Consider the following 16569-nt stretch of genomic DNA (forward strand, 5'->3'; position numbering starts at 1 on the left):
CACCTGGGCCCCCCTGGCCATGGCGGCGAAGGTGGACCTGAGCACCTCCACCGACTGGAAGGAGGCAAAATGTAAGTGTAAGCAGGAGGGGGGCGCGAGGGGCGAGGGCGGCACTACGTGGGCCTTCTCCGGCTGGACAGCACCCCACCAGCAGCCTCGTCCACCCCAGAGAACTGGGGAAGTTAAGGTCCCATGTGCCCCGGTATGGACCCCCATTAACAGCCACGCCCCCCATGTGCCCAGCCCCATAAACTAGTTCACCGCCCCGACCAGGTCCAGGTCCCCAGTGGGGGGCAGTGTGAGGAGGGTGGCCTCACGCCATTGAAATGTGTTGCTGGGCACCCCCAGGGAGCATCCAAGACCTAGTACCTTAATCTGTTGTGCACGAGGGAAGCTGAGGCCCAGTGCCAGAGCCAATAGGCCAGAGTCACTCGGAGTTTGCTTCAGGATCTGACATAGGCTCTGAACTCCCCAGCTTTTGCGTAGTATGGTTTCTCAAGGGGTGGCATTTTAGGCAGAGTGGCAGGGAATGGGCTGAGGGGACAGCTCTGGGGCTGGCATCCCACCTGGTGGGATCAGATAGCCACAAGGAGTGGCCTCCCTGAGCAGGCCGGTTCCACCTCCCCCCACGCCTACCCGGGGGGCCTGCCTCTCTAGGCACGTGGTTTGGTGCCCTTTTGCCCTTAACGTTGGCCTCTGGACACTTGTGAGCACTCTCTGCCTTATTCCTGGGGGACAGAGGAGCTGCGGGGCAGGGCAGGGGTGGGGCGTTGTGCCTATGAGAACAGTGACCCCCCCCCGCCCCCCAATACCCAGGAATCAATCCATTTCCTCCCGCTCTGGGGCAGGGCATGAGTCCTGGTGGGCATGAATCCCAGGGCTGGACTCTGGGCCCGAATAGAGCAGGGAAGGCAGGCAACCTGACCTGCAGAGCCCCAAATAGCCCCGGCTGCCTGTCCAGCTGCCCCTGCCCTTCAGGGCCTGCTCCCTGGGCTCTTGTGACCGTTCGGGCTGGATCCCCTTTCAAAAGAACAGGGACAGCAGCTCATTGGCTGGGCCCTTGTGGCGAAGTGTGTTCAGCCAATGGGGTTGGGAAGGCAGGCCTAGGGCGGGCTGTGGTTGGGGGCAAGGGGAAGGCATCCTCTTGGGATTGGAGGTAGAGTTCAGGATGACTTACCGCTGTCATCAATTGCATTGCCTTCACTGGGATCTTAAAGCACCAGCAGGAAGCACTTGACTTTGCTCCCGGAACACAAGGAGTGCTTGTCAGCCCTTCAGCCCTGGCCCCAGAACACCGTTCAGGGTGGGGAGTGGGGGCTGGCCCCCTGGTACGGGGACTGTCCCCACAGGGAGCCCTGCTTTCCTTTCTCTGTCAGAGAACAGTAACCCAGGGTGGTGGGAAAGAGAGCTGGGGAGGCCAGGGGCCCAGGCACCTGTTCCTGGATCTGCCACTTTTTCTAGGACCCAGCTCTCCGCCCCTCCCATTCCTGGGTGCCACTGAAAACTTCCAGACCTCATGAAGCTGATGGGTCAGGGATTCCCAGGCTGCTCTCTGCTAGGAGCTGGGATTTCCATTCATTCAGTCCATGTTTATCGAGTGCCTTCTATGTAGCCAGCACTGTTGTGCTGGGGAGACAGGCAAGGACCCTGGCCTCAGGGAGCTTAGGGGGAAGAAACGGTAGAGGATGTGATCAAGGCAATGAGACAATGCCAGGTAGAGGTCAGTGCTGCAAAGAAGCCGTGGCAGATGGGGCCGCGTGAGTGCCAGTGTCCAGTCAGGGGGCAGTGTGAGGAGGGTGGGCTTGCCCCAGGAACCCCAGCAGTAGGTGTGAAGCCGCCCGCCCCCCAGCAGCCGTTAGGTGGTAGTTTGTGGGGGTGAGACACACAGAGGTCTCTCTGTGTCTTAGTTACCTATTGCTGCATAATAACAGATTACCCAGACACTTGGTGGCTTAAAACAGCAAACATTTATATTATCTCACAGTCTCTGAGGCTCAGGAAGCTGGGAGTAGCTTAGCTGGGTGGTCAGGCTCAGGGTTTCTCAGGAGTTTGGCGGGGACTTGGTTAGGGGTGGAGTGAGCCCTTCCCAGATGGCTCACCCCTGTGAAATTGCTGTTGCCCAAATGCCTCATCTGGCCCACATTCAAGGGGAGGGAAATTAGTTTCCACCTTTGGGAGGGAAGAGGATCAAAGAATTTGGGGCATATTTTTAAAACCGCCACACTGAGGGACTGCCTCAACTGGATTCTGCCTCTGATTGGGGTCCAAGCTTTGATCCTTTATTTATTTATTTGGCCACGCTGCTCGGCTTGCAGGATCTCAGTTCCCCGACCAGGGATTGAACACGGGACCCCAGCAGTGAAGGCGCCAAATCCTAACCACTGGACAGCCAGGGAATTCCTACAATCAGTGTTCATTTACCTAAGTATACTGCTGTGTAACCACTACTTTGATCAATAGGTAGAACATTGCCATCGCCCCACAAGGTTCCTTTGAGCCCCTTTCCAATCAGTACCCCTTACTGCTAATCATTTTTCTATCTGTTCATTTTGTTTCTTCTTGAACTTCATATCACCAGAGGCATATACTGTGTTCGATTCTTTTTACTAATATCTGTGTGACTCGTCCACATTATTGGGTGTACCGGCAGTTTGCTCTTTTTTATTGCTGTGTAATATTCCATGGTGTGGATGTACTACAGTTTGTGCACGCAGTCTCCTGTTGATGGGCACTTGGTTTCCAGTTTGGGGCTGTTGGGAATAAAGCTGTTGTGAATATCCTTGTACATGTCTTTGATGGACATGTGCTCATCTTTCTGTTGGGGGTATACTTACACAGGACTCTAAATGCTTGTCTATGCCTGATATGATCCTCTCTCAAAGACTGGCACATAGTAACCAAACTCACAAGAGACTGATGTATAGTTCAGAGGGTTGAGGTGCAGTTCACGCTGGGGAAATGTAATAGCTGTGGGTCTGGAAACTCATGTGCACATGGGCAGGGCCTCCTCTCCCTGTGGAAAAGCCGTGTGGAAGCCAATTCATAGTCTTAAGTTTGCTCAGCAGCAGGTGTTCTCAACTAGGGAGCTGGTTAAATGATTTTGGAAGCTGATCCCACTGCCCTGGGCAGGCCGGGCAAGCTTTCCTGCGAGGGGTGCGCCTACCTACTGAGGATGCCCTTCCCCAGGCGGTTGCTCAGTGTTCCAGTACAAATGCAGTGCTGAGTGCCTGCTCTGGGCCCCAGGTGCAGAGGCCTCAGTCCATGGCCCAGCGAGTCCTCTGGACAGATAGTCAAATTCTGCCTGGGTTCTGCACATTCCTTTTTCCTGGGTTCAAGCTGACTGCCCACTTCTGTGGACCTGTTCTTTCTGTGGACCTATTCTTTCTCTAGGTAGGTAAATACCATCAGGCTGATCTTCCTGGCTAGGAGACATTCAGTCTTTTTGAGAGACCTCTGCAGTATTTGATTTCACTGGCCAGGGGTTAATTTCTATAATTTAATTCCCTCAGTTCTGGAGTGTCTCATTACCACCCGCCCCCGCCAGGTTGTGCCTTTTCATCAGAAGATTGTGGAAACAGTCCTACTGTAAGGCGGTTGGGTGCGAGGGGACTTAAGTTCAGGCACTGGGGTGTTTGGGGGCTTTGCCACCACAGGAGGGACCTGGCCTCCAGCAGAAGGGCACAGATCCTCCTTCTGACCTGCGGTAGGGGCAGAGCTGTGTGCTAAAAAAGAGAACGGGTATTGGTGTCATCAGACCTGGCAAGCCCTGGCACCACTGCTTCCATGCTCCCTGAGCCTCAGTTTCCTCATCTGTAAGATGGGACCAACAGCACCCGATTTGTAGGTTGTGCTGGGATCACGTTAGAAACCATTTTGTACACAGCGGCCAAAGGGTCCCCAGTGCCCCCCTCCCTTGACAACCCCCAATGCCCCCCGTTCCTTGTTGCCCCTCGGGTCTATCTCCTCTCTCTGCCCTGTTCTGGCCATGGGAACACTGAGCTTATATAAACTTGTCTCCCCCATGGTCTCAAATGCTAGAACTGTGACCCTCAGTTCCTGAGCCCTGTTTCCTCTCCCAGGTGGCTCAGGATAGGGCTCATGTGTTCCAGCCTGTTTGCATGGGGCAGGGCAAAGACTGATTTCAACCCCTGTGGGATTTCATGCAGAGCAGATGATTTAACTGATTCGACTGCCGAACCAGAAAATTTCCCAGGCACACCTGGGAATTGGGTGGGCTTCTCCCACCTGTCTTCTGGGAAGCAGCCTTGGCACGTCCCGGTGCGGGCGGAGGCGAGGGGGTCTGGGAGAGCAGAAAAGCTCCAACGTGCCTCCTGCCATCTCCCCTTTGCTCGTGCCATAGGCTTTGATGAGCCCCTGCTCTTGGGGGACGGTGAGAGGTGATTAATGCCCCCACCGCCGTGTTCCCAGAGCCCAGCTGTTATCAGCCCTGCCCACCCACCCTTCTTCAGAAGAGGAGCCTCCCTCTCTGCCAGCCTGCCCTCACCTTTCCGAACACCGTCTTGTGAAGTGCCATAAAGACACTTCTTTAAACACATCATTGAATTCCCATTCGCCTGGTGCACTTTATGGTTCTGACGCAGCCTGCTTCCTCCAGCTCGGCTTTCGTGCCCGGGAGCCGCTGAAAGCTTCATCTGGGGTCAGACCTCCCCATCAAAATTTACTGCAAACATCCTTTTACAGCACCTGTCTCACTGAGCTGTGAAATACTCTCGCCTCTCCAAAAAGGAAAGAAAATTAAAACGTATGTTGTACATCTTTTATAAGAAAAATAAATCTCACTTGTGCTTTAAGTCGGCACCTGTCCTTCTGGCAGAGGGAGGTAGCGCGTGTTATAAATGTGTGGGGCATATGCCCACCGTAAGGGTCCTGCTTCTCCTCCTCCCAGAGCGAGTGAGGAGGGCCTGGGGGCGGCCCCGCTGATGATGAAGCTGAGGCTGTGAAGACAGCGCTCCCGTCCTCAACTGGCTTCTCCTTCCCATAAATCAGAGAGCAGTGCAGCCTATAGCTCCTCGGGGTCAGGCTGCAACCTCGTTCTGGAGATGAGTGAGAACGCTGACCTCGAGAGCTGTGCGCTTGGGGACCACAGGCCGGAAGGGCAGGCTGACAGGTGTCCCCAAGGTTGGCGCCTTGTCAGCCGGTAGCTGAGCTGGAAGCTCTGACGGTCTTCCTTTGCCGTCTCCGGGAAGCAGAGTTGTGTTTTGGTCTTTGCTGGAGAGAGAGGACTGCGCGGGCTGTGGGTCACTCAGAGCAGACCTCGGGTACTGGGGAGGACAGTGCAGGACAGAGCCCTGGGCTGGTTCCCGCCCTGGCTTCCTTTTGCTTGCCTGTGGCCAGGGCGACTGCTCTACTGATTTTGTAAAGCAGAGTGGTGGCATCTGCCAGATGGTGTCTGCTCGGGGACCTGAGCCATCTCTGGGCACCCAGACTAGTGCCGTGGGGTGCCTGGGGCCTGCCCCAGCCAGAGGGACTCCGGTCTTGGGAGTCCTATGGGGTTGGTCTGCGCTCTGGCTGACCAACCCCTCCAGTGTCACAGTACGGGCCTACACTCCGGCCACAGGTCCAGCCAGCTCTGAGTACTGGCACTTGGGCATGCCAAGGCCTCGGAGGGGGCCTTTGGTCACAGTTGTGCAAGACGATAAATATGGGGACCCAAGTAACTTAAAGAGCTCCTGCACCTGCTTTGCCCCAAGTTGGAAAAATAATGTTTCCCCTCCCAAATTTTGTCCTGTTTTCGTTTGCTCTCTTTGGGCCTTCTTATTTCACACACAGGAAAGACTGAGTATATCTGATGTGTATATCGCACTCGACAGCTTCCTCTGTGTTTTCGCAGCCAATCTTCTTGTTCACAGCAAGCTTGGGTGCCAGGGAAGGCTGGCCTTGTCCCTATTCTAGAGACGAGAAAACTGAGGCTGAGAGGGTGAGCACCTTGCCCACGAACATGATGGTGGGAGGTCATGAGCCCAAACCTGGGGGGACCGAGGAACAAGAGTGGAATCAAACCCCCAGCAGCGGCCAGGCCACGGGCCGGCAAACGCCCCCGACGGGCCAGGGGAGGCTGCCAGAGCCTTGCTTTTGCTTTCCCGTCCAGCTGTTCTAGATTTCTCTCCATTTCCCCACCCGTACGCTCTCTCCGACCTCAGGGCTTTTGCACGCGTTGTTCCCTCCTCCCGGAAGACCCTGTTCTGTTAGCAAATTTGCCCGCAACCTTCAGGTCTCAGCTCCTTGGTTCATTGATTCATCCCACAGATGCCCAGGGACACTCACACATGCTTTATGCTGTGCCAGGTGCTGGGAATCCAACATAAACATGACATATCCCCATATGGCCAAGGTCAAGCAAAGCACAGATGGTAGGGGAGGCAGCTGCTCTGGGAGGGGGAGGGCAGTGAGGAGGGAACTGTAAAGGAAGACCAGGCAGGAGGCACAGCAGGTACAAGGGCCCTGAGGTGGGAAACAGCTTGGCTGTTGGGGGAACTGAAAGGCTGAGGGGCTGTGGGCAGGGTGAAGTGCAGTGGGGAGGGTAGCACGGGAGGAGGTTGGGAAAGAGGCAGGCTCTCCAAGCCCTGGCAAGGGCTTGGGGTTTGAACTGAGCTTCACAGAGAGACAGCTTCTATCTGACTTCTGTCCCTAATACCTCTGGGCTGCTGTGTTAGGAACAGACCATAGGGTGGACACAGGGAGTCAGCTGGCCGGGCGGGGCGGGGGGGAGGCGCTTCCAGAGGGGTCTAGGGAGTAATCAATGACGGAGGCTTAGCCCTGGTGGGAGTAGCAGAAGGCACGGTGTCTGTGGTGTTGGGGGGATAAATCTAACAGCCTGCAGATGGATGGAAGAGGGAAGAAGAGAAAGGAAAGACCCTTGGTTTGGGGCCCCAGCAAAGTCTGGGGCCGTTCACTGAGAAGGAGGAAGGATAGAAAGGTCAGAAGCTCAGTTCTGCACACACAGAATTTGGGGATGAGAGCAGGCTGTGGGCCTGGGGGAGCAGATGCTCGGAAGAGGCGAGGGGCTGGAGGTGCAGCCTTGGGATCATGAGCGTTTTCGAATGTGTGGAACTGATGTGAAAACCCAGGGAGAGGGTGTAGATTAAGGAAGAGGGGAGGCAGCAAGGAGGCTGAGAAGGGGGGCCAGCGAGCAGCCTGGGATGGGAAGTTTGGGGTCCTGAGAAGATAGAAGGGGTTGGGGGTGCTGAGCGTACAGGGGAGGCCAGGAAAGGCCACTGAATAAGGACGAGTGGCCAGTGTGGTGCCTCTGACCTTGGCCTTGATGGAGAGGTGGGGTCGGGGGGAGGAGGAAGTGGAGACAGCGAGTGGAGACAGTGGAGTGAGGCAGAGAAACAAGGCCACAGCTACAGCGTGTGGAATGCGTGGTTGAGGGAGGGTTTTGTTTTAAAAGCCAGGGAACACCAGAAGGTGTTTGAAGGCAGGCAGGGCAGTCCAGTGGAGGGGGAGCCGCAGGAGTGAGTCCTTGGGGAGGTGAGCTGGGCGGCCTTGGTTGGGAGGAAGGACCTTCGTGCCCAGTGACCTGAGGGAGGGAGAACGAGATATGGGCAGGTGTGTGTGGGGGTGTTCTGCCTTGGTGGGAGGGGGAGGCAGCATCCACTGGATGGATGGCCGGGAGGACGAGCGGAGGAGCCTTGGGAGAGGGAGAAGAGGGAGGGGGCACCCACTTCCAAAGGAGCGGCTGGAGTGGCCACCTAGGGAAGATGAAGAATTTAGAGGGAGCCTCTGCTTGGTTGGTGGGAGTTTCTCGAGCGATTTGCAGCTCCTGGGGCAGACCGGAGAAACTGGGGGTACCTCTTCCAGGAAGCTGTCCCAGCCGCCCCTCTGTTTGGTCAGGCCCCAGACCTCACCTCGCCTCCCAGGTTTGGTGCATGGTGGGTGCTCAGTAAATATGTTAACTGACTGATCTGTATTCAGACTGCCAGGGAGAGGCAGAGCCTGGAAGGAGTCGAGCCTGGTTTTTGCTTGGTGGTACCGTCTGCCGGCAGCTGAGTGCTTTGTTTTGTGCCCAGCTAAGCCTGTTCTGCTTCTCATTTAACGCGAGGGAGCTTTCTGTGCCCCCATTTTACAGAAGAAGACAAGCAAGGCTTGGAGAAGCACTTCAGTTCCTTCAAATACCAGCACCATCCCCCCACCACCACCCCTGCAACACGCAAAGAAAGGAGCGTTTAAAGTAGGAGCTCTTGGCCTGTTTCTCAGATCATGGGGAGGGCAGACCCTTGAGAAGGAGGCTGGGAAATGGGCTGTGAGCATCCAGGGACTCTAGTGACAGAGGGGACTGTCCACGCTGGGTACCATCCACGCTGGATACCCTTGCCTCTTAGAAAGAATGAGAATGGCACTGCTGTGGGGGGATTCTTAATCTCTACCTGGTGGAAGCATTTTTAATCTGATTTGGGTGCCCCTGGGATGAGGTGCCCCTGTCTCCCCTCAGCATCATTTTCCCCCTGTGCTTGCCTCCTGCCCCACACCCTGGATCGCACCCACCCAGAACCTCGAACACGCTGTTCCAGATGGTGGAACACCCTTCCCTACCCTGGCTACCTCTCAGTCCTCTTCCCAGTCTCCGCTAAGCCCCCCTGGACTGGGGTTCCGGCTACCTCCTCTCCCAGTCCCCGAGTGTCCCTTCCATAGCACTTCTTGGAATTTGGATTGCTTGCTTGATTGGGTAAAGCCTGGTCAGCCTCTGTCTCCCCTGCTGAGAATTATAAATTCACGAGGGCCAGGACCACGTCTGCATTGCTGGGGGTTGGATCTCCAGCACCCTGTGTAGGACCTGCGTGTGATGGGTGTTTAAGGGAGGGGGTGGGAAGTGGCTGCCGGAGAGTGTGATTCTATCTTGAGCTGGAGTTGGTGTAAGCAAATTCAAGGTGTAACGAGCTTTTTGTAATAATTCCCTACAGTGTTGAGCTGGACTGTGAACCGGGCCCTTTCCAGGCTCCTCGGGCATCTTGAGAAGCAGAGGCTTGGATGGACTGACTTTGGCAGGGCAAAGGCACAAATGGGGGACCCACCTGTCTCTTGAATATCTGTCTGTCTCTGCCTTTCCACAGAAGGCTCCAGCAGGCAGACCCTACCTCTCCCCCTACCCCCTCTAATTGCCCTCCTACCTCTGCACATTTTCTGATGCTTTTTGGGTTCCTTGACTGTGGTCTTTCCTGTTTGTTGTCTCCCCCTCCCCTGGTGGTCACTGGGGGCTGCTGCATCTGGGGAGTGTGTGGTGGAGGACAAGGCTGGGCTGAGAGCCAGGCTGCCCTGGTGGTCTCAGGCCGGCAGGGGGAGCCCACGAGCCGCGAGCCTGGACTGCTGCTTTGGAGAGAGGCTTCCCTGCTGGGGCCACCCAAAGGGAAGACCAGGCCCAGCAGGGGAACCAGCCTGGGTGGACCCAGAATCTGTGAGTGGATGGGGGGCCTGGCTTCCCACTCACGAGCTGTATGACCACGGGTGGCTTCCAGACCTTCCTGAGCCTGTTTCTTTATCTGTAAAATGGGGACAATTCCAGCCACTCCGTTGATTCATGACTCACCCCAGTGGGCATCTCTCCGCGGGGAGCCCTCTGCCAATGCAGGGGGTTTGTCACAAACGGGCACCAGACCCACTTGGTTCTGTGGCTCTTTGAGGAGCACGGGTGTCCTGGTTCCCTGTGTCCTGCTGCCTACAAATAACGACAATGATGATGTAACTGATTGATGATGTAACTGATTCAGTGCCGTCGACCTACCTGGCCTTGGCATGTATGAGAAAGCTTGAAATTAGTCTGCAAGGGCTGTCTTGAAGATATTAGGGACCCAGAGGTGTGGACGCAACTGGAAAGTGGCAGAGTTGAATTCTGCACTCAGGTCTGTGGTGCCTGAGAGACACCCTCCACCTCCATGGGCCCCAATTTCCCCTCCTAACAAAGAGGGCACAGCAAGATCTTCCAGGGGACCCTCCTTCCACGCCCCTCCCCGTGTGCTTGCGGGAAGGATGGGTGTGCAGGGCTGCTTTGCACCCTTGGACGAGGCGAGCATCCCCATGAGGATAGGAGACCTGTGGGTGGTGGGGAGGCCCCCTGGGCTGCTCCTCTCCCTGCCCGCCTGACTCTCCTGCCCACCCCACCCGCCCCTGCAGCGTTTCTGAAGGGCCTGAGTGACAAGCAGCGGGAGGAACATTACTTCTGCCGGGACTTCGTCAAGCTGAAGAAGATCCCGACGTGGAAGGAGGCGGCGAAAGGTAGGCCCTGCGCTGGGCAGCCCAGCTGTCCGGATGGTGTGTGGCCCTTTCAGGCCCATATCTTGGGAGAATCATAAAGACAAGGCCAAGAAGGAGAATGGCGGCAGCATTTATGAGTGCTTGCTGTGTGCAGGCCCTTTGCAGTGTCACCTCATTTAATTATCAACACAGCCTGAGGCAGGTTCGGTTTTTATCCCCATTATACCGTTGGGAAACTGAGCCTTGGACCTACAATCCCATGGCCGCTGGAGCTGGGATTTGCTGCTTGGTGTAGCGGCCTGCAGTGCAGCGTCCTGGTGAGCACGTAGGCCCTGCAAATTTCAGGCCTGGTAACCGGGAACCCAGGCCAAGTTACTTAACCCTCCTAGGCCTCAGTTACCTAGTGTGGAAAACGGGGATGGATGGCATTGATACTCTACCTGTGTGCAACGTTGTGAAGATTCAAGGAGATGAGTGTGTGCTGCACACAGTAGGTGCTTAGTCAGTGTGGGCTGTCATTACCGTGTCGTCGGTCCTCGCGTGGCACATTGCCTCTGGAGGTGGAGGGCAGTTGATGGCGGCTTGCCTGACTGGTGGCCGCTGGTGGGTCACTCTGCAGTGGGGACCTCTCTATGACCCCACCCTCGGCCTCTGCTTGTTCCAGGGGTGACCGTGAAGGTGGATGAGCCCAAGTACAAGAAGGACAAGCAGCTCAACGAGAAGATCTCCCTGTTCCGAGGCGATATCACCAAGCTGGAGGTGGACGCCATCGTCAACGCCGGTGAGTGAGGGCTTCTGGCCAGCCTGAGCCAGAGACCTGGGTGGCCACCTCGTCACTGTAGCAGGCACGCGTGGATGCCACCTGGCTCCAGTGAGGCTCGGGTGGCTGGGTGAGGGTGGCCTGCTGGTGCCACGGGAGCCCAGCGTGTCGGCAGCGTGGACTCCTCTCCCCTTGGAACCCTGACCTGCTGCGTCAGGGGCGCCTTGGCTGAGCTGCCTCGAAGCTCTGAGACCCGTTAGTGGCTGGTAAGGGAGAGAGCTCTGCTGGAATTGCGCCGGACTGCCCTGCCAGGAAGGCGGTGGCCAGATGGGGTGGTCCGACCTTGGGGGCTGCAGATGCCCCTGACCACTGCTTTCCTTCCTCCGCCTCCTGCCCTCCCAGCCCCCCTTCTAATTGGGGTGGGCGAGGAAACATGTTGGGGAGCATGTCAGAAGAAGGGTGGGGGCAGAGGCCCCTGCACCCCTGTCAGCTTCCTGCAATGGCTCTTGCTGGCTGGGCAGTTTATTGTGATGAGTTGAGGAGTCTTTTGTGTCTCTCCCGTCTTGGGAGAGGGAGGAAGGTGGCGGCTCTGCTCCCAGGCAGTGGTTGTCTGGCTGAGGTCAGGAGTGGTGTGTCAAGGGGCAGTCAAGTCCAGCAGGTGCTCAGGTGGTTCGCAGGACAAGGGCGAGTGGGGGCCGAATCCCCCCACTGTGGTTGCCAGTTGTCACAGGACGGAGCCTCCTTCTTGGAGAAAGGTTCGCAGGCCTGGGCAGACCCCCTTGTCTTGGGTTCCAACTCATAGGGAAACTCCACTGTGCTAGCCCCTCCCCACCTGCGCAGTCACGGGCGCTCCCAGGAGCGTCTCAAATCTCCTTCATTGAACCCTTGGGCTTGCAGCCATTGGCTGACCCCAGTGCTGGCCAGGGCGTGGAGTGGCCAAGCGACTCTGGGTCTTGGTGGTGCCCGTGCTGGTCTTGCTAAGCGACTGGGCTTGAGTGACCAGGGGAGAGGTGGCCGCTCATCCGCTCTGGGCCCGCTTGTCTGTGATCTGGGTTGCATTTCCGGCAGTGGCATTGCTCTGCATGTCTCCCCGCTGATGTTCACAGAACTGTGTGGTCACAGGGGTGTTCCCTCCCTCCTCATTGCCTATTTCAGCACACAGGTGACCAGTCACAGGAAGGTAGGAGTTCTGACTCGGAGCAGGGTGTGGTGGGGTCGCCTTTGGGTTTCTGCTTCCTCTGATATGTTTCTCTTGGGCCACTAGGATGGTGGGTAGCAGCGAGGTCCCCATCTGGGGAGACACGGGGCTAAGGCAAGTCAAGTCACAGTAGCCCAGGAGAGAAGGGTATTCTTGATGCCTGGACCCCAGAGGGATGGCCTGGTGTGGAAGGACCAAGCCTTGGGGCCCCGGCTGAGGGGACATTGCCACAGGCCTGCGAGGCTGCCCTGCCTAGTGCCCTGGGCCCTGTCAGTCACTGGCAAGGGTGTGGGAGGCGCCCCGCTGGTACTTTTTTTTTTTTTTTAATAAATTTATTTATTTTCTTTATTTATTTTTGGCTGTGTTGGGTCTTCGTTGCTGTGCGCGGGCTTCCTCTAGTTGCGGCGAGCGGGGGCTACTCTTGGTTGCGGTGAGCGTGCTTCTCATTGCGGTGGCTTCTCTTGTTGCGGAGCACGGGCTCTAGGCACAAGGGCTTCAGTAGTTGTGGCGCACGGGCTTAGTTGCTCTGTGGCATGTGGGATCCTCCCGGACCAGGGCTTGAGCCCGTGTGCCCTGCACTGGCAGGGGGGTTCTTTACACTCCCGGACCAGGGCTTGAGCCCGTGTGCCCTGCACTGGCAGGTGGATTCTTAACCACTGCGCCACCAGGGAAGTCCCCCCACTGGTACTTTTCTTCCTGAGCTGCAAAGTGGCCAGAGGGAAAAGTAGGGCATCTTATCACCTCTTTCCCAGCCAGGTTGATGGTCGGCAGCCAGGAGGGAGGGTGTGGGGACCAAGGCAGGGTGTGGGCAGAATGCAGATGGAGTGGTGTGGGGGCTCTGGAGCCTGCTCGCGGGGCTGCAGGCATGATTAATGGCTCTGCCTAAGTGCCCTTGTGCCTGGCCAGACTCTGAGTGCAGCAGCTCTGTCAGCCTCTCATGGCTCTCAGGGAAGTGCTTTGGTCCTGGCTTCATTTGATTCGCTAGGGCTGGGCGTGGCAGTGTTTGCTGTGTCTTTCTGGGGACTCCCCTTCTCCATGTACCTGCCTGGGCTTGCATGATGGGAATGGCGGGAAACCCACCCATTGGATAGTTGGGGATATTAGGGTCTGATGCCCATGAACAGTGATGCTCACGTGAACCGGGCATGAACAGAGCCCTCAGCACCTACCGCTGTTGTCAGTGCTAGAATCGATGTCAGCAGAGTCACTGGACGTCAACCCTGGCCCAGGGATGCCTAGAGATCCTGGTACTTCCTACAAATGAGCAGCTATGCCTCCCCCTGCCTGCCTCAGTTTACTAAATACCTCCTGGTGTGTCTTCCCGGGATCTCCTTTTTTTCTGGAAAGAGTCTCATAGCTGGGAGGACCCAGAACCTGCCTGGAACCCCAAAAAAAGGCTGAGGTGGGCCCTGGATCCAGAGCTCCCACACAGAGCCTGCATCCCCTGCGGACCCTCCCTGCAGGTTTTCCCAGCCCGGTGTTTGGGTGGCCTTGGCACTAATCAGACCTCGGGGGTCTTTGGTGGGTTTGGTACCCTCCAGCATCCTCCCTGGGCACCTCCCAACCATGGCCTGGGGCCGCCGCCCACCAGGGGGCAGCAGAGATCGCGGTTCCTGCGCACAGCAGAGCCGGTAAATCAGCCTGTTTATTAGCGGAATAAAAGTCGCGGCAGCGAGGGGCTTTTCAGGGCTGCATAAATCTGGTCTGTGCCTCGTGAAACCCACATGTGCTTAATTCATATGTAAAGTTTCAAGCAGGAAGAGAATACGTGTCCATTAAATTCTATTTGACTTGATTATAATCATTAGCCCTGAATAATTGCTTCTCAGCGCCGACCGCGGAGCCACCACAATGAGGAAAAGGAGCGAGCAGTTATCTCGGGGTGGGAATTTTTTAATTTTTATTTTTGAAGTCAGGGGCAGTGTTGGTCCCGCCAGGGTCTGTGGCCCATGGGGAGCCGTGTGGGTCGGACAGGGCTGGGGGCTTGAGGTCCACTGTGGAGCTTCTGGATTTTCTCGGGACGGGGTGGGGGGCGGGGACTCTCTCTTTGTCCCTGAGGCCAGATGGGGAAGGGTAGGGAAGATGCCATCGCTGCCTGGGCCTTGCTCCAGCTGCAGGGACCATGGAGGGGGAGGCCTGCAGGGGGCTGGGAAGGGCCTGTGCGAGAAAGGGATCAGGGCCCCAGAACCCCTCCATCCTGAAGAACTGTGGCTCGGGGGTGTCTCCAGCCGCGCAGGCGCTCTTCGCATCCCTAGGGAGGACCCTGGGGGTCCTTGGAGAGGGCAGGGGCCGGGTGTCCTCTCTTCCTGCCCCCTTCACTTCTCCCCTCCCCGCAGAGTGACTCCACCCACAGCCTCGCTCAGGACTTTGGAAAATCAGACTCAGTTTCCCAACTGTTCCCCTGGCATTTGAAGTCCAGGGCTGGTTTTTACCCCACTCTGTTGCTATTTGATATGTGATTGGGGTGTATGTGCCATTATGTGCCTGTAATAGTGGATATGTGTGTGATTTGTTGTGTGTATAATATGATGTATGTTATATGGTATGTGGAGGGGGGCTGGAACAGAGTAGAAGGATGTTTGCCTGGCCGGTGGCAGGGCATGAGGTCACAGGGGACAGGACCAAACCCCCTCAAGCCCCCAGGGGCAGTGCAGGCCTCCCCGGGTCATCCTTGGTCTTGCCCCAGTGGCTGCCAGCCGAGGCCACTTGCTTGGGCAGAGTCTGGAGAGTCTCAGGCTCCTGCCATCTGTGCTGGCCGCGGCTCCTGCCCACGGGGGCACACTGCATCCATCTTAATTAAATTGGGCTGCCATGCTGGTGAGATAAGCCAGGAAGCCCCTGCAGCCCCCATTCTGGAGGAGGAGATTCTTTGGGGCAGCGCCTGCCTCTCCAGCTTGGCCCCACGTCCCCCAGGCTGTGTCTAGAGAGAGCCAGGCCTAGCATCTCCTCCAGAGAAAGCTTGGGTCTGGGGGCGTGCCTCAGCTTCTGGAGTGTTTATGTCTTCTCTTTGCCACGGAATGGTGGGGACTATGGGGAGAGGCAGCATGACCTTGACAGGGTCCCTTCCATGCCCTTGAGTTTGCCAGCTTACCAAGCCTGTGCTTGTGGGCCCCTAGTTCCTGACAGACAGCTGAATCCCAGGCAGGAAATGTCCTGGCACAAAGAAAGACCCCCATTCTTGGCCAGTCCAGGGTCCGGCTGCCGGCTTTGGCCTTCAGGGCATAACAGGACAGAGCAGGGATGAATGTGATGCTTTGTGCAAAGACAGAAGGAATATTAAACTGCAAAGCTGACCCAGGCCACTGAGTCAAGGCCATGCGCGTGCTGTGGCCTCCGGTCAGGTGTCTCCAAGCCTCTATTTCTCCATCTGAAAAATGGAGCATCGTTGGCCCCACCCCAGGGTTGGCACGTAGTAAGCCCCTGTAAATTAGTATTGGAAAGTCAGCACGAGAGAAACTAAGTAGAATATAATGTGACAAAGCACTGGAAGCGAGGTCTGAGCAGAGTGCCACGCGTCGCCTCAGGGACCAATTAATTCTGCAAGGAGGGTGCGGGAGGCAAGGAGGGTCAGGGGAGCCTTTGCGGGGACCCGGCATGCGGGCCGGGCCGTGCAGAACAGGTGGGAAGCCATGTTTCACAGCGACAAGCTGGCCTCACTGGGAGATTTTTAAGTTGCTTATTTATGTAAAATAAGGCATGAAGTGGTGCTCTGTTTCCTTAAGTCTTGGGGCTTTGATTTGTGAAAATCTGCCAGCTGCTTCTATCACCCTCGTCTCCTTGGCAAGCCAGCCAAAGCCCTTGCTTCATCCCTTCTGCTGCCAGGAGGGCCCGGAGGAGCTTGGCCCACTGGCTGTCCCTGGGCCACCGCTCGGAGTCAGTGATTTAGAGACCGCCTTGATGGACTAGCAAGCAGGGGGGCCGAGGGACGCCGACTGCCTTGTGGGAAGTGATCTGACGCTGAACTGTCTCCGTAAATCGCTTTACCTGTCACTTCAGATTTAAAGGTGTTTACTGAGGCCGGGCCTTCACAGCTACCTTCAGCAGCAGCCTCTTCGCAGTGGGCAAGGAGGGTGGGCGGGAACCTGTGAACCACGGAAGACTCCTTGGGCCCTGGCCCCTGGGGAGCACAGGTGAGACGGGCCACTCCCTCCATGCCGACCACTTGGCATCCCCGCAAAGCAGGCAGGACTCGGATCCCCATTTTCAGTGATCAAACTGAGGCTCAAGAAGGAGATAACATGCCCCAGCTCGGCAGGTGACTGAGTCAGAATTCAAACTCATGTGTAGCCTTTCATTCATTTGATCAGCAGGCGTACATGGCAGGCCTGTTGTGCACCAGGCATTGGGGTAGGTCCTGGGCTACAGAAGACTCAATCTCAATTCCCAAATGCGGAGTGAAAAA

At 56.8% G+C, this 16569-nt stretch overlaps 1 protein-coding gene across 1 annotated transcript in view; it reads left to right on the forward strand.

Moving 5' to 3' along the window:
- The window catches only part of MACROD1 (mono-ADP ribosylhydrolase 1), a 151292-nt gene that overhangs the window by 1546 nt on the left and 133177 nt on the right, over positions 1-16569 (forward strand). The window contains exons 4-6 of the mRNA XM_024748517.1: positions 5-71; positions 10129-10230; positions 10874-10990. Of these exons, the coding sequence (XP_024604285.1) occupies positions 5-71; positions 10129-10230; positions 10874-10990 (286 nt within the window). The remainder of the gene's footprint in view (positions 1-4; positions 72-10128; positions 10231-10873; positions 10991-16569) is intronic.

The sequence above is a fragment of the Neophocaena asiaeorientalis genome, unplaced genomic scaffold (genome assembly GCF_003031525.2).
Source record: "Neophocaena asiaeorientalis asiaeorientalis breed wild unplaced genomic scaffold, Neophocaena_asiaeorientalis_V1.1 scaffold43, whole genome shotgun sequence".
Classification (NCBI taxonomy): domain Eukaryota; kingdom Metazoa; phylum Chordata; class Mammalia; order Artiodactyla; family Phocoenidae; genus Neophocaena; species Neophocaena asiaeorientalis.